This window comes from Rhipicephalus microplus, chromosome 1 (genome assembly GCF_043290135.1).
Source record: "Rhipicephalus microplus isolate Deutch F79 chromosome 1, USDA_Rmic, whole genome shotgun sequence".
In the NCBI taxonomy this organism is placed as follows: Eukaryota; Metazoa; Arthropoda; class Arachnida; order Ixodida; family Ixodidae; genus Rhipicephalus; species Rhipicephalus microplus.
The window spans coordinates 20,800,641-20,826,843 of record NC_134700.1 but is presented as its reverse complement, the minus strand read 5'-3'; the positions used below and the strand labels follow the sequence as shown (position 1 = coordinate 20,826,843).

At 45.0% G+C, this 26,203-nt stretch overlaps 1 protein-coding gene across 9 annotated transcripts in view; it reads left to right on the top strand.

The window, feature by feature from the left end:
* Positions 1-26,203, top strand: part of Duox (dual oxidase) — a 545,810-nt gene that overhangs the window by 432,557 nt on the left and 87,050 nt on the right. For all 9 annotated transcript variants that reach the window (XM_075889290.1, XM_037429312.2, XM_037429311.2 and 6 more), the window contains 3 exons: positions 10,334-10,383; positions 10,900-11,060; positions 18,694-18,814. In XM_075889290.1, the coding sequence (XP_075745405.1) occupies positions 10,334-10,383; positions 10,900-11,060; positions 18,694-18,814 (332 nt within the window). The remainder of the gene's footprint in view (positions 1-10,333; positions 10,384-10,899; positions 11,061-18,693; positions 18,815-26,203) is intronic.

Sequence of the window (26,203 nt, the reverse complement as noted above, 5' to 3'; positions counted from 1 at the left end):
ACGCATGTTTCTCATCCCGTCCAGCTGTGTTGTGCAGCAGCGCCAGCTGTAAATTATGCCTGCAATCATAAAACATCACCACATCGTCTGCCAGTGCATGTGGCTGAAGGGATTGAACCACGTTCCATTGTCGACCTCGACAGGCCATGCACTTGTGTCGTGGTCGGCCGAGCCAAACGTGCGGCACTGCACGCGTGGTGCCCTGATGAATGTACGACACCGCACGAGTTCACAGAAAACGTCACCGGTGCTGCCAGTCGAAGATGCCTTTATTATCGTGGTTTTGGGATGCTAAACCCCTAGAATTATTAGGGAGGGCTGATCGATTCTGCCGTCTGTTTTTCTTTCCGCTCAAATGCTCAACATTGCCAGCATGGAATGCGCGTTTTCGGTTTTAGACAAGCGAGGTTCGGTCAAGGCATTTGTGACGTCACCAGAGCACGAAAGTCAGAAGTATGTTGACATGGAAAATAAAAAAAAAAATTGCCCCCCCATTTTTCTGAAGGGAATCTTGCAGAAATGTGAATGCATTCATTTCATCGAGAGTACATGGCATAGTAATTTTAATTGTGTAAATTAATGATGAGGCGAGGATTTGTACTGTAACCATTTTTCACACATTCATCAGCCAACGAACGGTCGAGAGTGAGGCGCCTGCTTCACTCCATATGTGTATATATATATATATATATATACACACACACACACACACACACACACACACACACACACACACACACACACACACACACACACACACACACACACACACATGAGCGAGCGGACGAGAGAGCAGGACGCAGAGAAGAGAGAGAGCGAAAGGTAAGAGAAGGAACAATGAAGCACTGCACCTACTCCATCCTGCACTGCCTCCACACCTCCCGCGAAGGGAGCGCTCTCACACATCAGAGCGTGCTCCTTCCACTCGCTCTCCGCTACTCTGCCCGCACCACCTTCTTCAGTTGCTAGGGGCAAGGATTAGCGCTAAGGCCTGCAGCTGTTGCTATGAGAGGAAGAGTGAGAGCGGAGAGTGAACACCTGCCGGCGCGCAAACACCGCCGGACGCCCGATATAGCCTGACTAAGGGATGCATTCGCATTTCAAGTTATCTTGCTACTAGAAAGAAAATTCTGTTTTAAAATAGTGTGAATTGATTCACTGTTTGATGCATGAGAATATTTTATTCTTTTGTCACCTTCACTTGGAACTGGACTACAATCTATGTTTTCAAGGCAGCCTAAACGTGTTTGAAACCCACTGCCCTGAGGCAGCATGCTCAGCGCGTTGCCTTGTGGCAAATCAAACTAAAGAGCTTTTCTGAGTAGGTGAAAGAGTGGCTGCTGTTAAAAACTAAATTGTTACTATTGTTACATAAAACGCTTCTAAGCAAAGGTTTGCGAAGTACATTTGACGGAAGTACTACCAAACAAGCAGCACGAAATGCTCCTTCATGCCCTAAAATGTCAGGTTTCGGTCGTTTCGTAGCGCGTCACTTCCCATGCACGGGTTTTTAAAGGGATAGGCTGTGACAACTTTTCAGAGGAGGCACAGATCCTCATGTATCCTGAAGTGTAATCATTGCTTGCGTGTTTGCCGAACAACCACTGCGTTTTTTGAGCAGCGCGGACTAGCGGTACAAGAGGCTGCCATTTTGACTGTTTCTCCTTGAGTCACATGATCCTTCGTTCGCTTCCATGCCGACGGTTTGGTCACATGCTCAGCACTTGAATGTCTGGGGCATGCATAGTGGTGTAACCACAGACTAGCTCAGCGAAGCGGGACACCAAATACGGTCAAGTAAAAGCGCCTATCATTATTGCCCTCATATTATTCAGCAATCTATATTTGACCTCAGAGGTATAGGGGAATGAAAGTTACATATGACATTCTTATTGTCGCACCCTAGAGGGCATGTTGTCATAATACTGCCGTGAGCAGTTCAGCATGACTGCTCAGGTTACGTCAGTTCATGAGTAACCTTTTATACGTCAGTACAGTCGAGTGCACGATGAGCCGATGATGTGCCCACAACTATTATACACGCGAGACCTACGTGCTCAAATTTAGGCGCACGTTAAAGAACTGTAAGTCGGGCAAATATCTGGGGCCTTTCAGTACGTAGTCTGCCTTAATCATCTGGTTTTTGTACATTAAATTGCAACAGTTATGACTACTATAACAACTACTAAACTTACAAAAACACGTCAATCAACATCGTAACGCTTTCCTAAAAGCCACAAATGCAACATAGTTGACTGCTTGCTGACTGCTTATCATGGAAGCGATTCCCAGAGGACGTGATATCCGCCGTTAATTTGTGCTATGCATTGTGCTTGATTCGCGGTTAAAATTGGTTCTAGTAGATGATCTTGAAAGGCTTGCAGGACTTTTCAGCTTGGCCTTCAAGAGCAGAAAGCGTGATTGGGCGCTGACCTTGCTTTTCCGTGGACATCCCGCATGGAAAGGGACGTCTGTGCGCGTGCAGAGTGGTCATTTCAAGCCATGTTAGATTGGCAATCGCAATTACAATTGGGCCCGATATGCCACAATTCTTCCTTTTCTTGAGTTAGCCAAGTACTCGCTGGTCGTTCATCAGGCAATACGCGCGCCTGCACATTTTGTTAATGCTACTGTGAATAAATATGCCTGAGAGAGAAAAATGAACAGGAAAGGCACAGATATTTTGCTCCATTGGCTACCCTACTTTCTTTGGGTGAGAGAAATTATAGAAAGGAAAAGAAAGAGAAGAAAGAGTAAGAAATGAAGCGGTGTAACAATTGCGGCATTAGTGCACCCACTGTTTCAGCTATTCTCATAAATTCATGTCTAGTATGACTGTACGCTTCTTCCAAGCAGTAATATATGCATTAAGCAGACTGCATGACGTTTGCGTAGGTGGTTTTTCCTCTTCATTATAAAATGCAAACACTGGCATAGCTTCGTAAAAGAACACCTGCTTACTGCACAGAAGACCTGCGTTTGAGTTTTTCTGGAACCAGTCATTTTAGGGGCGAAGCTCCTGAAGACCTCACGATGTCCGCCCTCTCCCATCTGTCCGTTACACGTCTTCATGTGTCTGACATTGCTGAACCATTTTGCATGTAACCTTCAACTTATAAGTAACAGAGGGCGCTGTGGTTAATTGTAGATGTGATAGCGCTGCTGTCAACGCTATATATATATAACCACGTTCCATACCACACATTCTCTTCTCTCATATGGACGAAGACGAACGTAGGAAAGCGCGACGTGCTGAGTATCAGCGTCGCCATCGACGGGAAGCTACCATGGAGACAAAAGAGAAAGAAGCGGATGCAAAGCGGCGACGTTGACAACAAAGTTCTACACCACAGACTAGGGCTAAGAAAGCAAAGGCTAAGCGGGAAAAATGCCAAGCTGACGCGCAGTTGAGACAAATTGAAGCGGATGCAAGGCGGCAATACCAACAAGAAAATTTTACACCAGAGACGATAGCTAATGAAGCTGGGATTATGAAGTCAAAACATAACCCGGAACTCGGAACCTCATATCAGCTATAAAGAAGAATCAGCGCTATATCACAATCGGTCTCAGTCCTGTCTCTTTGAATAAAAAAAGTGTATAAGTATCACAACCACAATCAGTCTCAGTACTATCTTAACTTTAATCACAATAATCACCTCCGAAAGCTTCGCCCCATAATTATCTTCAAGCAGATTAAAATGCAGTGATTTTTTATTGTTTATTTATTTGCATAATCCTCGAGTTTTCTCGCATGCACAAGGCCAATTTTTCACTCGCTACATGCGATGCCAGCAGCGGAATGTCTCTGAAATGAGGTCCTAATAATGACCACCTAGAAAATCCTTTGTGGCAGATTAGGGGATTTTTATTTTTGTTTATTTTTCTATTTCCGACAATGACAAATAACAAAATGCACATTTGTCTTGCCTAAGAGGGTGACAAAAAGGTACGAATGCCTCACTGAGTGTCACACCCTTTTCTAGACACACATCAGTCAAACAACAGAGGCTATTTCAAGAGAAAGGATCAATACATTCACAAGAATAAATATACTGTATATGATTATGTGTTATATGGTAAATCTTGGGGATAAGAGTTCGGTGCTCAGTTGTAGTGGCCGACATGTGACTTACTAGGGACCAGAATTCAGAAATATTTCAGAGTTTTATTATTCATGTCCACGCTAAAATACTCTAGCTGGTCACAATCAGTCGAAGCCCCTCTTTTCAGAGCCTCAGAATCTCGTAGGAGTTTTCGCACCGAAAAACATGAAAGATATGATTGTTGGCTCATGTATATTTACACTGGAGATAGTCCGCTGAGGAAGTGAGGTACATTTCTAGGTCGTGCACAACATGCTTGTGTTTGTATGGTAAATAAGTTCTCAGCTTCCCTGTTGCACTGTTACTGGAGTGTTTTAATATATTAGAAGACGCTTACGTTAGTGTTAGCATGTGTCTGAACGCTAATGCTAAAACAAAACATGATGCCTGGCAACTGGATGCCTTCTAGCTTACAGGAGAAGGCATTTTACGTTGATGCTAACACAAGCACCTACGCGGCCATCTATAAAAACACTATATGCACTATAGAAACCTCAAGTGCGCCACTAAGTTGAGTTAACCAACTGTTAACCAAAGTTGAGTCACCATTGCTGCATTTCCGTGCCGCGTTTGGTTCAGTGTTGCATCTGACCGCCCGAAACACATAGTTTTCTTTTGACAATTCTTGTGATTGGGTATTCCTGAAGACTCCTATTACCTGGCTGAGCTTGACTTCTGGCTGCATTTGCCTAATCTTGGAAACAGGCTAATGAGTCTGCGTTGCTACTGAAAACATGAGCGAACCCTGCAAACAAATATTTTAAAGCCTTTTAAAGCAATTTTTTTGAAGCCTTAAAATGTTCTTTTATCTGCGGCACACAGTTAGCGAAGCCTCATTACTTAAATCTAAATCAAATACAACCAGTTTTTCCAGTTTAACAATCTAGGCTGAGGACAATAAAGATTCGAAGTGGATGGCTCTCGCTTTAAGAGGCACTACCATTTTTCCTACATATGGAATCTCTTGCGTGCGTTAACTTTGAATGCTATATGCCAGAAATAGCACTTGTACGTAATACTTCGGGTTACATTAACATTCTGCACATGCTCAGCCTTGAGCACGCAATGCTACTGCTAAGTCCTTGCGTCCGCTATTTTCTGCTATACTAAATCTCTAATAGTATGCCATGCATGTACACCAATATCTTCTGTCTCATTATGATCTCACCAGCACTAAACAGAATAGAGTGGATTGATGGGTTCTGTAGAGATGTAATACAGGCAAGAAAAAAATTAATTGTTGTGGACATAGCTTATATGTACGTCAGAAACGATAAATACGTTGTCATACTAAAATGTCTTAATTTTTTAAGTTGTAAATGAAGAATGTCATCGAATGTTTGTATTGAGCTTCTGCCTCTGGTTCTTCCATTTATTTTGCTTTAAAAAGCGATGCCTCTGGCAACGAAAAAAAACATAACATTTTTTATTTAAAAAAAATCACAAAATATCTACAAACTGAAGGATGATGAGTGGGCGAAGCTCTAAGGAATCACTAGCCCCCCGTACATTGTCCACTAAATTATGAAAAGACGAGACGTGTGTAGGGAAGATACAAAGCTGCTTATTCATCACAATAATCATATGGTGGTGAGATGTGGGTGGCATTTTCTATTAATTATGACCGCCTTAAGGTCAGTGATATGTAGAGCTCAGGGTTTTCTTATGGGATACAACCCAAATTTAAGAAGACTCCGGTACCGCGGCAGCTTTGTAAGCTCGCAAGTGTGGATTCGCTAGTCTGCGCTGCAGTGCTGCAGCCATTCTGCGAGCCCAAAACTCTGGACTGCGTTGCGATGCAGCCGCGCTGTGAGCCGTCGTGTCTTCATTCATCACGAAGTGCACTCCATGATCATAAGAGAGAGAGCCGGGAGCGAGTGCATTTTACAGCTCTTGAGGCGGTGCAGCAAAAAGAAATGCGGGCACCCGCGATCATCGTTCGGCTCTTCTACGTACGATCGGCACGCTCAGGACCGGCGCTCCGAGTGCGTGCAAGCCAGGGAAACGGACATTGGAGAGACATGGCTCGATCCCAAGGTGCTTCACCTCTAAAAAACTGTTCCTATCACTGAGGCGAGTATAGAACAGGAAGACTCTGCCGGCAGAGTTACAAATTATTGCTCTGAGAGGTCACCGCTGCCTAGGTAACTAAAAACACAGTTTCAGGTGCTGTGATCAATGAGAAAAGGTTAAGTGTTCCAAAAGCACTTTTACAGTGCTCATCTGTGTTCTGTGTGTTTGTTTTTAAGTTTGTTTTTAAGTGTGTATTGTGATCGGTGTTTGTTCTTTTTCTGAACGGCTCCTCCCAATTACACTGAATTCTGCCAAACTCTGCATATCTATTGCTAGGTCAATGCACAAGAAGCTGTACTGACTAAATCAACTTTTAGCTAATAGTATGCGTCCAATGCTAGCTGCTTAAACGAATAATGAAAATGGGAACACGTCTGACTCGGTTTGTGCTCAACAGCGAAAGTGATGCAGGAAGAAATGAAGAAACGAAAGAGAGGTTTTTCAAAGTGCGGTCGTAATTGAGTTGGACCAATATCTTTCCTGATAAGCCTTGCTCAGAGTTGCACTCAAACTCGTTAAATGTCCACTCGATCATAATGGTTGATTTTCAGCCTAGCTAGTGCGACATATTGGTACTGTTCAGCGCCAAACTGAATCAACACGGATGGGACAGGGTTACATGCGTCACCCTGTCCCAGGCACATAGTTTAAGTTCCGTGCTTAACAATATATAGAAGTACTACAATACCGTAACCATGTCACACCGCAATCGCAATGAAACTGCTGCACTGACCCACAAAGGCAACAGAAAGAGGGACACAGCTGAGCGTTTTGGAGGCAGTCTACGTCCGTGGCGCTGTCCCTCGGTGTAAGCAAAAAAAGGAGAGAGAAAAGCCACGACCGGTGCAGCCTTATTCAACAGGCGCAATGTTAATTCTGATGCTGGGGTGATGAAGCATCAAAGGTTCTCATGCTCTGGTTCCCAGGTGCACCTACAGATGGTGTAACCACCTCGGTCATGGACGACACTGCATTACTAGGTGGCTTTGGCAGGAAAGGCGGTAACCAATGCTATAGACTCTCTTCTAGCCACTCCACCGTTTCGAGAGGGGTGGTGGAAATGTGGGTTGATGTGCACAGCGTCCTTAATGGTCAAGGCGACCGAGGAAAAAGGCACTCCTCGTGAACGGCAGCATGGCATTTTTTTGTTTTTATTGTGATAGCCATTATATAGACACACTGGACATCACCGTCATGTTCTGTATAAAGTATAAATTAATAGAATAACCCCACATATCGTATTTTCTACCCGCGAGTACTTGCACATGAGCAGGGGTAAGGTGTAGGCGGCTGAAGTAGAGATCAAATGAGCAGGCCCCTTTTCGTCGCTTGTAGGGGGCGTGCGGTACCTTCTTATTGCGTGTTAACCAGCTGTGGAATTCTCAAGCTGAAAGGAAATGCCACGCTTGTTTCCAACGAGCATGAACGGATGCGGAAAGCATGGGTGTAGGCAGAAATTTTTGGGGGGGAGACTTATCAAATTTTGGGGGCGACCCATTCTGTGGATGCAACCCATAAAATGGCATTTTTGTTGCGTATACCATGGCAAAAAAAAATTTGGAGGTAGAGAGGTGTGGGGGGCACAAGCTTCGTGTGCTACACCTTAGCTACGTCACTGGCGTGGAGGTCTGGCTCGAAGAGCAACTGTGAACTTTGATGTCATGTCGTGATTTCTGGTACCTGCTATCTTTACAGGCATTTGCGGTCGCTTTGCATATGCTTCTATGCCCTGCGCCATCAACGCGAATAGCATCTCGCCTTATGACCTTAAGTGAAATTGCTGCCGTCTTTCGGCTGTCGTGTGCATAGCCACCATGTTAGAGGCTCAGCGGGGTGCAGTTCGCACAGTCCTCACAGGTCCGCTTGTCTTTGTGCACATGTATACATAATGCTGACGTATACGTGTCTAAATACATTATCCTTTGTTATTTTTTCAGGCTGACGACTTTTTCAACAAATGCTCCCAAAACATATGTTTGCATGTGCCTTTGGAAGTGAATAAGATGCGCCATAGCATTTGTACTCTTGTTCCCATAAATTGCTGGACGCCAAAGCATGGCAGGTTTTGGAACGTTTTCACCAGCACTACTAAGTGAAGGTGACTCGTACGCTTCACGCAGAATCGACTTTCACACAACAAGCTTTATTGCGGCTAACTGCGCGTGCCTGTATTTCGTATCATTGACGTGCCTGAGCACGTCGAATGCTTGAAAAATGTGCGCCGTAATACACAATTGATCCCACCAAAATGCAGTTTGTCACACTTCAGAATTGAAAACGAAACATGAAACAAAGACGCTTCCACTTTGTCGCTCTCTTAAAATGAACGGATCACGCACACTTACTCCTAATTCAGCCTGTGCCATTACTGAACTGCTGTAAAAATAAACAGCACACTCAAAGAACTGCACTCAAAGAACACTTTTTTGCTTAGAAGGGCAAACACAAACTCATGTTTCAGGAGCATTCTCCAGAGCACATGCTCGAAAAGTGGTGAACCTGAAAAAACGCCTGGCCTGTGCGAAGGCGCAGCACAGTCACAGCGAAAGCTAAAATAGAGGCCTTCGAGAGCCTTTTCTAAACACTCATTGGTTAACTGCTGCAAGCACACTTGCTTGCTCCTCACTAGGGCATTAATAATGATATTTTCTGGGTAGTAGGGCGGCCTTCACTTTGCTATCTTTCATCATTCTTCTAAGAACCATGGTATCCACTGAACACTTGGGAAGAATTTTGTGCCGATTGCTCATGCAGTGGCTGACGATGATAAAATCGTGCTTAAAGTGGGTATGCACCACAGTTAATAGGTGATAAAGAACAAGCTTTTGCAATGGGTTGGAGCATTGGACGGCACACTCATTATGCTATTCCAATTTTGTGACCCCTGGTTGTTCTTTTGCTGTTCTAAATTCTTTATTACTCACATCAATGCCATTATTCTCCCTAAATCAAGCCTGCCTAAGGCAAGTTTGCGAACAAGTCCTAAGCACCGGCGTGGCTTAGTGGTATAAAATACAGGGCTGGCATGCAGCGGACTCGGGTTACAACCTTCCTGTGTTCTTGGTACGAGGTCTTTTTTTTTCTTATTTCGTGGCATAGTGATTATAGACACCAGAGGCGGCAGCGGCTGTGGCAGACAGCTACAGAGCGGCACGTGACCTGAATTGTGATCTCTTAACAACTTTCCCTCTAAACTTAACAAGGGCAAAAGTTAACGGCTTACATTTTTATCTGAAGCATCCCGAGTTCCTGTTTGGGTGCAGCAAAGGACGCAGCAATACGTCGGCATTGTGATTATTAACCAATACACGCCTCACATCGATACGCTTTACGTATACGTATCAACAAGTATACACGGACCTGTGCGGGCTGTGCGTACCGCGCCGGTGAGCCTCTAACATGGAGGCTATGCACACGACCACCCACAATTAGCAGCAACTTTAAATAAGTTATAGCAGCCACATTCCCTTACACCAGCGTTTTTTAAAGTTACGCGATATCAGATCCAAAATTGCTAGCTGCTGGCCCTAAATATTACAGTCTGTTTTTATCGCATTCATTGCTTCGTCTTTGAGTGAAACTGTATTTTTTATCTAGGGAGCTACTGTGAACATCAAGCTGTCATGGTAATGACAAAGAACAAAATCGATAGTCATGAATGGCTGTTAAGGAAATGCCATATAAGACATGATTGAAATAAAGTTCTGAACTGATCTTGAATAAACTAAACTTAGACGTGCAATTTCATTCCATCCCTTTTGCAGTGCTTCGCTCTAAACACGCTAATGCAACCACCTGCAATCTTGCCTACAATTTCGGTGTTTTGTTTTTTTTTTTTTATGCTAAAATTTGAAACTTTATTTTCTCTGTATTGTGAAGGTGCTTAATTTTTTCCTTAAATATTTTAGGAATCAGCAGTAGAATGTAGCAGTATTAGATTGATCAATTTTCCTCATTTGGCTCCTTGGTCGAGCATTTCGTGAATTGGGCGCACCCGATGCAAAACATGGCAAACTGGGACACACTTGGCGGTCAAGTGCCTGTTCGGTTCACATTACCTTTTGCCTTGCCTCAGTTGCCTGAGACTTTGTCCCAAAAATAAAGGCTCCTTTGGCAAAACGTTATTGACACGCTTTTTGGTTTTTATTTTGCAGCTCCGACTTCAAGTCCACGATTACCTTCTGGGTATTTCAAACAGTCACCGGTGCGTACACTGTTTTGTGTGAAATATTTTGTAGTAAGACCGTATCCATTATGAAGCTACTTTCTTTACTTATATTGATTCACAAAGTGGTATCATAGAAAAAAAAATAGATCCAGCTTTATATTTTTATATCATGTCATATCAACTAGTACAGCGCAAGGCAGTGTACACCGGTGAAAGCATTAAAACAAAAACAAAAGGGCAACACAAGCACGTAGCTTCCGTGAGCTTTTGTTGCTGAAAAATTTGCTTCAGTAGGCACTTTTTTGGCACATGCATTTTTTTTTACAGATCACGAAAGCCTAGTATGATGATAAATATGAAAAGCACTTTATCAATGAGCAGCAAACAGTTTGCATAAGCAAAATGATCACACAGCTGAAATGAACAGGAATGTGTACTCCTTGGCTTCGCTGTGATTAATTAGACGTTCGACTTCTTAAAAATTAGTAATAGATTTTCATTTTGTTGATAACCTTGCCGAATAATATATTCGTCTTAATTTTTATTTTTCAGGTATCACGGGTGTGCTGCTCTTCATTGTCATGTGCATCATATTTATATTTGCGCATCCAAAAATACGGCAAAAGGCATACAGCTACTTCTGGATGACGCACAGCCTTTATATTCTTCTTTACATCTTGTGTCTGCTACATGGACAAGCTAAACTTACAGGGGTGAGTACATGAGCTTCAAATGTCTATGCTTTGCAATTTGCTTTGCCATTGGCTATTTTGTGCACTATGTTTCAGTAAAGTATTGCCATTGTGTGTCTTCATCTTAAATGTTAATAATTGTTTGGATTTAACGTACCAGCACAGCAATATCATTCTTTATTTCAAAAGGGTGCCACAACACGTTTTCATGCGACAGTCGAAAGCCCCCCGCCAAGGGAGTTTATTGTCTCATGAATGGAAAGCCGCATTATTATTATTACTATTTTGAATTCTTGAGGTATCTTCTATGTCGACGGGTAGGCCACAAGCTATAGCGGTAAACACAGAAGAGTGAGAAGCTAGGCTGGCGCACGTATATCCACGACCCCATTCTTAAAGGGCCCCGAACAACATCTAAAAATGCAAAAAAAAAAGAGCTTATTGTTTTCTTTTGATGTTTGTCGTCTTTTTGGCACTGTTCATGACACCGGCAGTTCGTTCATATGATTTTGTGAGGAAGCAAGCTTTCGATTGGTTCGTATGCGATAGACCCCACTTGTGAATGAACTCCTGCCCAGCTTCGCCGTTCATTTGCTTGCCCATTTTGCTTCTCATGTTGTGATTAACAGTAAAGTATGTCCACATAACATACCTGAGGCATCGTAGATTCCAACGTTATTGTTGGTGGCTGGGCAGACGCGTAGCCAGAAATTGGGGGGGGGGGGACCTTTTTAATTTTAGGAGGGGACCCCCCCTTAAAATATTCGGTTTGCCACCCCCTGCTAACGTCCCTGTGGCTGGGTTACTTTCAGAGCAAACTCTGCCGTTCTTGCTGCACTCCAGAATAATCTAGAAAATCTCTTCACATTCGGGCGGGATTTGTGCAAGGCAGCACTGGTTCTACATCTAACTGATCAGTTGCATTAAAATATCAAAAGAAGCGCACGTAGCACCGCCCCTCTCTTAAAAACTGTCGTCTCAATGCTTACAAGAGAAAATGGGAGGGAAAAAGGCTTAGACACACAAATATTGACCTATCAAAAAGTGAAAGTTGTAGTCTTCAGGTTCACTCAACGTCCTGGGACAACCTGGTAGTCCCGCGGGTCAATACCTTGGAGTATCATCTGCCACCCGACAAATATCCAAGGATTTTTTTGTTTGGTCGGCGCCGGCTTAGCGGTGTCAAAATACAAACAGGTCTCCAACAGTATGGTATTTCATGATGCGTCATAGAGATTGGAAGCGACAGGAGTAGAAACTTTAGTGAGCGAGCTTTCGAGTTTTTTTTTTTTCTAAAGTCAGCAGCAATGTCGTGGTTTTCTTCATCGGTGGTGTCTGGCAGCATCGTGTCAAGTGTTCCTGCCAAGTGCCTTCTTTAGGCCAACCTCTAAGGTGTTATCTGCATTGTATCTTGCATGATCATGTTATCTACAATGTTCACCTATGGAAGAGTGACATCCTACTATTGGGCTCAAACAGGAGTACATATTGAGCATTTTGGTAAAGGTCTTGTTTATATGTTCGATAACAGTGTTGGTCTGTTGGTGATAAGCGATAGTCTGGCAGTAGCTTGTATGGCTGTAGCTCAAGATCACCTCAGTTAGGTCTGCAATAAAGGTGGTACCTTTGTCGATAATGAGAACCTCTGGAATGCCATGACGCAGCACAACGTTCTCAGCAAAGAAATTTGCTACCGCGGTGGTGCTGCCTTTGAGCAGAATCCTTTTTCTGAATAGCGGTTGAGGTAGTCGGTAGATACAATGATCTATTTGCTTTCGGAAGTGGATGTCAGAAATAGTTCCAGTAAGTCCATCCTGATTCTGTTGGAACGGTAGGCGAGTTCATGCGATGTGCTGCAGAAGTCCAGCTGTCATTATCGGCGGTGTCTTGTGTTGTTGGTAGCCTACATTAAGGGTGGTGTTGACACTGAGGAGGGGCCACTAGTAGTGTCCTTGTATTCTTGCGAGTATGCTGGAAAAATGCTAAGTGTTCAGCCTTGGGGTGCTCATGAACACCTTCCAGAGCCTCCAGAGGTAATGCTGAAGGTACTACCAAGAGTTAGTGCCTTCAAAGCGATGGGAATTTCTATGTGAGAAGTTTGTGTAACCAGGAAAAATGATGCTAGACCTCTTCCAAATATTTTCAGAACAAGGTCACTCTTACTTTTGAGCTATTCCACAAGAACACTAAGTTATATATACAGTACTGTCACGGGTGTGGAAATACCCCTCCGGTGGAGCAGCTGAAATGGCACCTAATGAAAGAAGACGACGACATTGGTGTTGTCACGAACAAAACAAGACCTGCAGTCAGGAGTTCACTTGAACCAGAGCAACGAAGATGTTCTCTTCTTCTTCGCGCCCAAAATCGCGTATGAGCCACAGAGGCTCGTTCATCAATGGCGGCATTACCCCCTCTCCCAAAAGCATCGTCTCGATGCTGTACATGAAGACAAAAAAAGAAAAGAAAATTAGATGAAAATTAGCATGCGAGCAAAATGAATGGCGTAAGGTGGAATAACGTAGTCGGTTGTGGGGACAAAAGTTAAATGAGAAATAAGAAAAATAGAAAAAATGTAAGGAAAAGACGAAACAAAAAGAAAGACGTGAAGTTATCAATGAAGTCAGTCACTCACTGGCGATTCACAGCGCGAAAAGTATGGTTTGAGACGTGAAACGTGAATGACTTCAGTTTGCGGGGTGAAACGGGAACGTCTCCGAGTCGTGACGCTGTTGCTCAGCTAAGCTGGTTGCTAATACGGCAGAAAGAAAAGTGTCGTCGTCTTCAAGGTCAGTGTTGGCATTTTCGACCTGTGCACGTGAGAGACAGTCAGCGTCGTTGTGTTTCCACCCAGATTTGTGGACGATGGTGACATCGAAATCTTGTAGCCGAAGGCTCCATTGTGCTAGACGACCTGAGGGATCTTCGAGATTCGCGAGCCAACAATGGGAATGGTGGTCGCTAACTACCCTGAATGGGCGGCCATACAAGTATGGGTGGAACTTTGTTATGGCCCAGACAACAGCGAGGCATTCCTTTTCGGTTGCAGAATAGTTTTTCTCCGCTAGGGATAACGTTCTGCTCGCATAAGCGATCGCGCGCTCTACGCCATTACGCCACTGAACTAATACCGCTCCTAGTCTAACGTTGCTGGCGTCAGTGTGTAATTCCGTGTCAGCGCTTTCGTCAAAATGACCTAGTACAGGCGGAGCCTGGAAGAGGTTTCGGAGGGTGTCGAACGCATGGCACTGATCGGGACCCCAAACAAACGAGACATCGTCTTTTGTAAGCTTGTTGAAGGGTTCAGCAATCTTCGAGAAGTTTTTTACAAAGCGCCTGTAATACGCACAGAGCCCCAGAAATCGGCGTAGGTCGCGCTTATTTGTGGGCACGGGAAAGGCGGCAACGGCGCGGGTTTTCTCGGGATCTGGGCGGATGCCGGCATGGCTCACAACGTGACCAAGGAACTTCAGTTCTTCACATCCAAAATGACATTTGTCGGGTTTGAGAGACAACCCCGCTGTTCTGATTGCCTGAAGAACTGCATGAAGGCGTTGGACGTGTTGTTCAAACGTGTCTGCAAAGACCACGACGTCATCAAGGTAAACAAGACATGATTGCCATTTGAGCCCCGTGAGAACCGTACCCATCATTCTTTGAAAAGTAGCTGGCGCTGAGCATAGACCGAAAGGCAACACTTCAAACTCGCACAGACCGTCGGGAGTAATAAACGCCGTCTTTTCGCGGTCGCGCTCGTCCACTGCGATTTGCCAGTAGCCGCTACGCAAATCCATGGAGGAAAAATATTTAGCATTGCGTATACGGTCCAACGAGTCATCTATTCGGGGTAGAGGATAAACGTCCTTTTTGGTGACCTTGTTCAGTTTACGGTAATCAACGCAAAAACGCAACGTACCGTCCTTCTTCTTTACTAGGACAACTGGCGAAGCCCAGGGACTGGTCGATCGCTGAATGACGTCGTCCTGAAGCATCTGCTGGACTTGGTCACGTATAGCATCTTGCTCTTTTTGCGACACCCTATAGGCATGTTGTCGGATGGGTCTCTCGGTGGGTTCCGTGATGATACGATGTTGAGCAAGTGGTGTCTGTTTAACCTTTGACGTAGTGGCAAAGCAGTCTTGAAATGAGCCGAGTATACGCAAAAGGCTTTCTCGTTGAGCCGAAGGTAGTCTCTCGTTTACGTCGAGAGTGCTCACGAAGGCCTCGTCAGGGTGGCCATTCGATGAAAATGAAGCTAACGTTGACGGACCATCGGCATCGGCAAGTTCTTCACAATATGCAATGGCAGTGTGTCTCGTTAGGTGGCGATATTCGTCGCTGAAGTTCGTGACCAGCAGGTGAGCATGCCTATTGCTAGGCTGAATGATTCCTCGGACAACACAGATTTGTCGTGAAATAAGGAGAGACAAATTGGCCTCTGCAATTACCGCGTCAGACACGTCCAGTCCCAATTCCACTTTGACAAAGAGGCTGCTTCGAGGTGGGAGAGTCAGAGAATCGTCGGTAACACAGAGCGCTCTTTTCCGGAATTGCGTACTGTCAGTTGCAGCGCAAAAAGGATCCTCGAACGACACAAGTAATTCACGGAGGTCGATGACGACGCCGTATTCACGAAGGAAGTCCATTCCTAGAATGACTGGCCGAGAGCACATGCGCAATACGAGGAAAGAGCCCACAAATGTCGACGTACGTATTCGAATGCGTGCCGTGCACATACCAGTAGGCGTCACCAGATGGCCACCTGCCGTACGCAACTGAGGTCTTTGCCGTGGTGTGGTAACCTTCCTCAGTTCAGATGCCAGTGTGGCGCTCATTACGGAATAGTCGGCACCGGTGTCGACGAGGGCGTTAACAGCATGATTGTCGACGAAGACGGCAATTTCGGCAGAAACAATCTTTTTGCTGTCGGAGAACACTGCAAAACCGGAATCGCCCTCGTCCGGTCGTTGCGTCGAAGGAGGGTCTTTTACAGTGCGCCGGGCCACGACTTCACCCCCAGAAGTCGCCGTTCCTAGTTTCCCCTGCGGGGACTTGGTGACCGGCTCCTGAAAGGAGCGGAAGACGATGAGGGCAAACTGGGTGACGTAGACCGGCGAGGCGATGGTGATCTCGACTGGTGGTGCCGAATAGTCGAAGGAGTACGTCGGCCCATGAGATAGGCTTCAATTTCGCGGGGGCGCTCACCGTAGCGCGGGCATCGAGCATCAGGGTGGAAGCCGCGGAGACCTAGTTGCCGGTATTGACAGTTCCGGTATACGTGACCCGCTTCGCCACAGTAATAGAAGAGTGGACGGTTATCCGAGGTGTGCCACGTGCTTGCCTTGCTACCACTTTGTCTTGAGATAGACGGCGGATAGGTGGGTGGGCTCGAAAACCTTGAGCCGAGAGGTGGGCTCGAAGCAGTGTCGTGGAATGGCTGCATAGCCTGGTACCTTGGCCGCATAGCAGTGTCTGTAGCCGGTGGCGCAGGGTATCGCAATGCCGCTGCGTATGTCAGGACTGGGGCCTCTGGAATCGGGGGTGCGATTGGGGTCAGGAGTGTGACGGCCTGCCGGACTTCTTGTCTGATTACATCCGCGAGGGCTGACACAGGTGGATGGTATTCCACTGCCTGACGCTGTCGCAATTCGTCCCGAACGATACTTGGAATGAAGTCTGCAAGGGTCTGTCTCTCGCTGTCAGAGCCAATAGAGCACGTGGTGGCCGGGATCTGGCGTTCGTATTGTGACGACCGCTGCTGCAGCGTACGTTCCATCGTAGTTGCCTCACTGATGAACTGGGCGACTGTCGTTGGTGGATTGCACACGAGCCCAGCGAAAAGCTGTTCTTTTACTCCGCGCATCAAATGCCGCACCTTCTTTTCCTCAGGCATGGCAGGGTCCGCGCGCTTGAAGAGCCGAAGCATGTCCTCGACAAACATGGATACACGTTCGTTCGGCCGTTGGTTTCTGCAGGATATGGCTTGTTCAGCCCTCCCCTTCCTCTCGGTGTTGCGATAGGCGTCACAGAGGTGTCGGCTAAACTCTTGTCATGTTGCAAAGGAGCCCTCGTGGTTCTCGTACCACGTCTTCACAGAATCCTCCAAGTAAAAGTAAACTCGGCACAGCTTGCGAACATCGTCCTATTCGTTGATACTGGCAACCCGATCAAAGTGGTCTAGCCAGTCATCAACATCCTCGAAGATGTCTCCATGGAACCGCTTTGGTGTCTGTGGCACGTGAAAAACATGGGTGAGATGAGAATCATGGGCATCGCTGGTTTGAACCGCCTGGCTTTTCATCGCAGTTGCCATCTTTCTGGGTGTCGATGCCAAGGGAACGAATTCAGGGGGTAACCCACGCAGGCGGCGGCTGATACTTGCTCTGGGAGATGTAGCTGTCTCCACGATGGCCGACACAGCCGAAGTACACGTACCCAGCACCTCCACCAGTAATGTCACGAACAAAACGAGACCTGCAGCCAGGAGTTCACTTGAACCAGAGGAACGGAGATGTTCTCTTCTTCTTCGCGCCCAAAATCGTGTATGAGCCACAGTGGCTCGTTCATCAATGGTGGCAATATATTTATCCTTGTTGACAACGCTCCCGTTGTGCCATATATCATACCCTCAAGCAGACTAACTGGCCCATCGAATTATTACTCCCACTTTATATATATATATATATATATATATATATATATATATATATATATATATATATATATATATATATATATATATATATATATATATATATATATATATATACACACATACACACGCACAAGTCTCCGGCATGTGTATGAAAGCTATTTACTGAATGACAGTGAGCCGACCCCTAACACACACGCATATGTGTGCATGTGTGCATGTGGCGCGCGAGTGCAGTCCACGACAATTCGACCAGGAGAACACCACGACGCGCAAATCACGAGATGCATAAAGCACAAAGCTGCGGCTGTTCTTTTTCGCATCTGTGTAAACTTCTTCAGATTAAATACATCCTATAACTGTTTTAGAGGAAAGTTGAAAATATGTACATGCCAATGGAACCTTATCACAGCTGGTTTCGGTTTCTAGATTTGGCTCATTTAGCGACAAGTCAATGTTGGTTAGCCTTGGTGTGTTCTTTTGCTCTTACACGTGCATCTCAAATTCGATGTGGTAGGCAGGGTGTTAGTATCGCTAGACTGTAACTTTAGCGATTTGTGCTGCTCGGCGTTGCCAAGTGGCAGCTTGTGGGGTCCACGTTACCAGACAACCGTTACTGAGGTCGAAAGTGCGTTACAGTTTCTTTGTTCTGAATAGAAAAATTTGTGTATTAATTTACGGAACATCATAGAAGCAGTGTAAATGTTGGTGAGGATATACACGCAGTCATCGAGTTATGGAATGTCTTTTTAGATTTGTTGATGTACTTGTGCCTGACATTTAGTAATTTGCCCAGGCAAGAAAGCGATGTACAGCTTTTTTATAAAGTAAGCCTAAATTACCCACTGTTCGCTGTGTGTTGATTATTTGTGTTTGTCTTGCTCTACGGATGTATCTGAAAACATTCTTTCGGCACAGTCCTATCATAGTGCCTATATCATGAAACTGTGTCTTAATGTCTTGTCATTTGACATTGTTTATAATATGCACTTTTTCATGCAGTCGCCTCGCTTTTGGATGTTCTTCATTGGCCCAGCCATCGTTTTCACCCTGGACAAGGTTGTGAGCCTTCAGACAAAGTACATGGAACTCGACATTTTGGACACTGAGCTCCTGCCATCAGGTAAAAATTCACAAAAAACTGTGACAGCATTTTAATCACGCTCCGCTGCGGTGCTCTAGTGGCTAAGGTACTTGGCTGCTGACCCGTAGGTTGCGGGATGGAATCCCGGTGGTGGCGGCTGCATTTTTGAGGGGGGCGGAAATGTTGTAGACCCGTTCGCTCAGATTTGGGCGCACGTTAAAGATCCCCAGGTGGTCGAAATTTCCAGAGCCCTTCACTACGGCGTCTCTTTTAATCATATGGTGGTTTTGGGATGTCAAAACCTACATACATTCGAACCCGCTTATAACAAACTCGACAGTGTCGCGAAAAATGGTCGTTGTATCAGTAGTTCGTTGTACCTTTGGACTCGCCCTTTAAAACGCTCGCATATTTACGAATACAGTCGAATCTCAATAATTCTAACTCGGAGGGGCTCCAAAATTTGTTCGAATTAAAAGAAGTTCAGATTAAAGAAAGCTAAATAAACGGAAGGCTCTCCATGCAGTGGTGCATGTGCATTGAGCTAACACACGAGGGGGAAGTTTAAGGAGACCTACATTTATTCACAGATCACTAGAAATCAGTTATTTATTGAAGTAATCAATGATGCGCATCTGCACACGTTTGCCTTGCAGCGAGTCAATCAATTTCGCACGCAGCTTGCGAAGAATTTCTACTTCGGCTTCAGCATTCTCTTGCCAAGAGAAGTTGCGCGCGAAATTGTCCGGCACTGACACTTTCTAAAGAAGACGACAACGACTGCTGCATAGCAGAGCTTCCCACTCTCCGCTACGCAGCCGCAGCATGGCCAGCACGTGACGAGAAAGAAGGAGCATCGCCACGCGGAGAGAAGCAGATTGGTATTTCAAAGAAAACCAATGCTCCACGGCAGCTTTTTTTCTTGCTCTCTTCGCACGCGTCATTGAAAGAAGGGTTGCGTGGCGGTGGAGAGAAAGGGGGAAGCCTGGCACTAGCGCTTGAGAGACCCCCCTTCCTCAAGGCGCAGAGCTGTGCTCCTGCAAGGGGCAAAGGCTGCAGAAGATAGTTCCTTTTTCTTTTCCTTCAACCACACAATTTTTCAACCTAGTAACGGCTTTCTTTTTTTTTTTTCCTCTCTCTCTTTCCATGCGGCATTGGAAGGAGGAGGGTCTTTACGTGGCAGGGACAAAAAAGGGAGAAGCATGACAGGGGGCGCGTCCCAGATCGGCATTTGAGAGAGAGCAAACATTCCACCGCAGCCTTTTCTTTCCTTTTCATTTTCTTCGCGGGCAGCGTTGAGGTGTCGCAGGTGCCGCGGCGCGAAATTGGGCCGAGTGCTGAGAGTATTTTCGGAGTGCAGTATGTTTGAATTAACCGTCCGAAGTGCTTGGACTTACGAATTACCGAGCGCTTTCGCCCATTGCAATACACATAGCTTTTACGGGACCTCATTGTGAGTTCGAATTACCTGAAAGTTCGAATTAAGCGTGTTCGAAATAATGAGATTCGACTGTATGTCGAGGAACCCCTTCCACGACAATTTAAGTCTTTTTGCTTTACGAAGGGACGCCCGATGCTTGCTTACAAACGTACTAAACTGTGTTTGTGTCAAACCTACTGCCACCGACAGACTGCACAATGTCCGCAAAAAAATTCTCTCGGGCGCCTTTAAAATCTCAACGCACGATAATGGCTTTCATTTTAGTGCATCAGTCGTGCCAGACTCAACGCATCGGGAGCTGTGTCGCTTCAGACGGGGAATAGCGAAGCTTGAAATTCATCACGATTCGTTATCAACAACTATGCAAACGAAGTGTCGGTGAGCCGCGACTGCTAGATAGTAGCTAAACACCTACACCATGCAAATGCTCTTTAGCGCGCAGTGCCGCATTCGCGCCAACTCGGGCGGTGTGAAGATCGGCTCCGGTGATGGCTTCACTTGAGTGGCAGTTTATACGCAGTGGCGTATACTGTTCACCCTAAATTCTAAATTGTTTACACTTGGGAACCTTTATCACGGCGCACAACATAGGGCTGCTAGTTGCCACAATAAGCACAAATTAACGATATCTGAAAAAAAAAACGAGGACTGCAAAACAATATGTTTTATTTTTATAATAAACACATGAGGTGGCATGTTCCTACTACATACGCTGAAATCACTCTTGAAATAATTTCAAAACAGAGAGCAACTCACACACACACTAAAAAAAATTAAAAAACTTTCAGGTTCATCACTGCATTTCAAAGAACTGGGTGATAGATGCTTGCTTATGCCCAGTTGCAGAAATTCTGATGGCTTTTTCTAAGTTCTCTAAGCTGCTAACAGGTTATTCTGGTGGACCCCTCTAGAATACCAAGTCTTTCCGAGTGGCAATGTACTCACTCACCATTGCAGAGCCTATAGGCGCTGGCAGGGAAATGTCCTCGTCACTATTCTCATCCGAGGATGGCGCATCAGGATGGGCTTCTGCTTGCACTTGACGGATGATTGCTCTATGTTCAAGGTCCTCAGTCACCCACACAGCATCACCCGCTGCAACAAAGTCATCGAGGTCTGCGTCACTCACGAGTTGAGCTTGAACGGCTTCCCTCCGTGCTTGCTGTGCATTCTCTAAGACATCGAAACAATGTCCTCGACCGATGTTGCCGAAGTCAATGAACGAACAAAGGGAGCCTTCATGAAACAGTTTGCATTGTTTCACGGGTAACATTAGTCTATTTATCCTTAATCATCTGCACCGCCATCCATAAATTGATCTTGAGAGGCTTGTCCCGGCAGATGAGGATCAGCAGCCTCTCAATTACCTGACGATAATAATTGACTTTGAAGTTTTGAATGATGCCCATATCGCGGGGCTGTAGCTTTGCGGTGTCATTGGGTGGCAAAAAAAGAATTTTGATGGCTTTCAGCTCAGGGTTCAGCTGATGAGAGGAGCAGTTGTCGAAGATTAGGAGGATATTCCTCTTCTTAGCCACCATCTCGTCATCAAACTCCTTTAGCCAGTCGCCAAAGAGCACCCGAGTCATCCATGCTTTTTTATTCTGCTTATACCGAACAGGTAGAAACTGTCAAAAATGCCAGGACTTCTTTGATTTCCTATCATGAAAGGGAGGCGGCGGTCGCTACCCTCTATATTGCAGCAAAGCAGCACCGTCCCGTGCACTTTGCTATTTTCTCTCTAACACATACGTCGCCTTTGAGTGAGTGAGTTTTGTTCTGCAGCATCTGATAGAATAAACAATTCTCATCCGCATTGTAGATGTCGCGTTCACCGAACTGGAGCACATCGCTTATGTTAGCAGACAGCCAGCCATTCGCTGCGTCTTCATTGACTGCTGCTGCTTCGCCAACAACAACTCTTTAGACAATCCCATGGCGTTCTTTGAAATGCTGCAGCCATCCACCTCCAGGCTCGAAATTCTCATGGCCTAGAAGGAACGCAAAGTCACCTGCTTTCTTTAAAAGCACGGGTCCACTGATGGGAATGTTCTTTCTCCTAGCATCCGAAAACCACCTGAACAACGTGTCTTCCACGTCCTTGTATAGGCGTCAGACTCTACCCAGGCGGCGCTGTGAAGGCCGCCAGCAGCGCCCCCATCACCACGCCGAACATAATTGGGTACTGCACAGAAAGCTGTCCGCAAGTGAATGTGCATAGGCCCTCCTCTTTCGTTGGTCTTGAGGCGCAGTTTCCTGAAAATCAAGGACCTGGCGAGCTTCTTCCTTCAATCCAAGCTCACTTCATGAAAGTAGGAAGCTCATCAAAACTAAATGCGGGCTGAATGCAAAATATATTTATTTCCGGAGACTGTCGACTTAGAAATATCATATTTCTTTCCAACGTCGGCATTTTTCATATCAGATCGAATGTCACGGATGATGTCCAGCTTCGTTCCGATTAGGATAGCTTTCCTCTTCTTGAGAGCATTCTCAGCCAATGCACAAGATATAACACTGGAACTCAGCGGCACCGTGCCCTCACAGCACAATCAGCTTTGTTTTTTTCACAAAAAATGTTCAGAGGTCTGCTCCTAGGATGTCACTTCCACAGAACCAACGCCACATGAGTGCAGAGAGCACTAGCAAAAAACAAAAACAAAACGAATTGATGCGAACACCGCTCAAGTCATTCAAATTCATCCACGTTGTCCGCGAAAAATGCGACACAGAATACAATGCAACCGCACTGAACGAACAGGGCATAGATAAAGAAATGGCCAAAATGTGTGTAAACAACCGACTGCATGTTTAATCAATTATACGACACCACAATACATGATCACCCGAGCTGCCATTGGTCTATCCGTCTATCCATCCGTGCAACCAACTATCCGTCTATTCATCTGTCCATCTAACCATCTGTCCGTTCGTCCATGCATGCGTCCTACCCTACGTGCATCCATGCATACGCCTGCCAGTCCATCCGCTCGTCCGTGAATACGTCCACTGTCTGTCCTTTGTACTAGTTGGTGACTTCAATATAGACATTGTGCACATTAGATAGGACCTATCGCTTTACCCACTCGTCGTCATTCACTTCGTGAAGGGGAACCGATTTTCTTCGTGGTCTCGAATTAAAATTACTAATGTCTGTTTACATTTTCCTTAGTTGAAAGAAATCGTCAGTCATTTTCAGCACATGGCACTTAACTACAGTTGATGTGAACCCATTGGGGGGATGTATAAGTACAAGTGTAATGCTTATAAATTTGAATAGCCATCACTGCATCCCCTTCCTGAACATTACGGTCTACTTGAAAAGCAGTTTGCGAGACCTGGCATGGCTCTATGGTAGAATCTTTGGTATCCACGCAGAATGCTGGGGTTGATTACTGTTGAGACCCTGACATTTCTGTAACCGCCCGTGTGTATAGCGAGACAGTGGCACATACGTGCCCGCGTGTATGTATCATTTTATGGCGGAAATTGTTTGATGACATATTCAACGGGATCGTGATATTATCTATGTCATGACCAGCGAGTTATATTCATTTGTCAAACATCTTACCCTCCCATACTAATTTTCGTTTACCCCAAGTTAAGGGGGTGATCATGAGAACACCCAGATGTACGTACGTGGGTGGGTGAGAGGGCGAGCGGGCGGGCGGACGGACAGATGAACGGACGGATGGATGGTTGCCAAAAGTGCTGGCAGTACCGAAAAAATAATCGCTGTTCAGTGAAATCCCGGAAACAAAAAATTGACACTTACTAAATTCCAAGGTGTCTTCAGCGAACACCTGAGCCCATTGAGGTGGGGTCGGTCTGAATGAACCACGATGCGTGACTTACTGCATGACTAGGCCAAAGCCACCTAGAAGAAATATGGCCTCCAAACACTGATGTGACGTCACACTAGTGAGATAGGCTGGACTGTTGGCTTTGATACATCTAGATTCGTTGGTCTTGTAGGCAGTCTCTTTCTGCGTCATTCTTTATGGCTTCGAGAAATCAGCATTGACCTTCAAGTTTGTGATAGCACTGTAAATGTTGTTATGAGGAGTATTTATTTTAACTGAAGACAACGTTGTTCCTAATATTTTTGTGACTTTGAATTTTTGAGGTAATATGCTTTTCCAGTGAAGTAATTTCAGGTTCCTCAAATAAGTTTTTCAGGGCCCCTTTGAGGAACAACTCTGACAGATTTATGATGTCGGAAAGGAACTCACATCTGTCACATCTCCGTAAGAAATCGCTCGGACGCAAGTGTGATGCAAGCATCCGCATATTCCTCACAGGGCGTCGCATTGTGACCAGTCTCTGAACTAAGGCGAACCGACGGCTCTTGTTGAAGAGCGTGCTTTTGCACTGGCATTGTGTGAAATATAGGAGGTGTTGTCAAGCATTTATAGACATAGGAATACCAAGTTGCATTTTATTGGTGTACATTTCATCATCATAGTGTCACGTACAAGTGACACCCACAGAACAAGCTTCAGCGTTCTACTCTTTCTTATAGTTTTTTTTATTTCCACCTGCCGCATTTCCAGATTATTTTGACCTTTCTAACTTGTTCAGATTATGGCGAAGACCCAACCAAAAACTAAATGCCTTCCCTCAGTCAAATTGAAATATGCAATGACAAAATTTTGTTACATGGAAAGTTTTCATTATAAACAAGTATGAAGATGGGCTTAGACGATAGTATTTACAAGGGACAAAATGCAAAGTTTTCGTCTTGTTGTACACAAGGGAAGCCTAGCACATAACTTTACAAGAATTCTATCGGCACAGGCATAGAAATATCTTTCACAAAAAAAAGCATCATGAATTAAATGTAAATAAATAGTGGCATCTTAGACTTCATTTATTCATTTCATTACCTTGAAGATGCCACTTAGGGGTATTGCATATGGGGTGGTTAACATACAAGCAGGTGTTATGGTGTGATACATGTTGGCAATGTGACAGGAAATTCGGTATGACTTCTTTTGGCAGTAGCATAGTGAGGCTAGTCTTTTGCAGTTCGAGTCTTTTCGAGTTCGAGCAGTTCGAGTTTTGCAGTTCGAGGCTTGAAATGTTATGGTTTGTGTTTGTAAACAGTTTATTTGCAGTTGATGACTGGTGTGCACTGATTTTTGTGACAAAAAGGGCGTGATGTAAGGCTCAGGGAGCTGTAAAACAATTTCCGAGAAAGAGAAAAAGTGGCAACCTGATGACAAAACGCGAAGTTTGATTCTGCCTTTAAGGGGGAAATTCCGTTTTAATATGAATATAAAGAATGGATGAATGCTGTCCCAAGAATCTGAAAAAATTAGAGTGCATTGCTGATATATGCTTGATGAGGGTTCTAGATGGCAGCATCTTCTAATTGTGGTCAGACAAAGGATTTTTACGTGAGTATTAGAGAGGCATAATATTATTATTGAATGTCACTTTGATTGTTTTGACAGCTAGCTTGGTCTTCGTCATATATACAATACTCTCTAAGATCGAGCATGTTTTTGTGTTACGACGAGATCGGCCCCTGATAACCGTGTTGAATTTTGCAAAAATATTGAAAAATGTATTTTTTTACCGCCTTGGTCTTTTTTTTTTACTTGTTTTTATAGCAGCAGCTGCGTATCGCCTGTGGCTCAGGTGGACGCAAGTATATAGTATTTTACGTGCCAAAACCACGATATCATTAGGAGGCACTGCGTGCTGTGAGGCTCCAAATTAATTTTGACCACCTGAGGTTTTTTTTTTCAACGTGCACCTAAATCTATTTGAAGTGTAAGGCAGGATGACGACAACAGACAGAGATTTGTATACACCCTGCGCCACTTTTGTTTACACTGAGCGTCATCCCACCGTACACTTGAAATATGCAAAATCAACATGCCCTGTCTACCGTTCTTTACATCCAAATCCAAGAACAATGTTACTACATCTTGCTCTCATGGAAATGCCGCTGGTGCACGCGAGAATTCAACTCATGACTT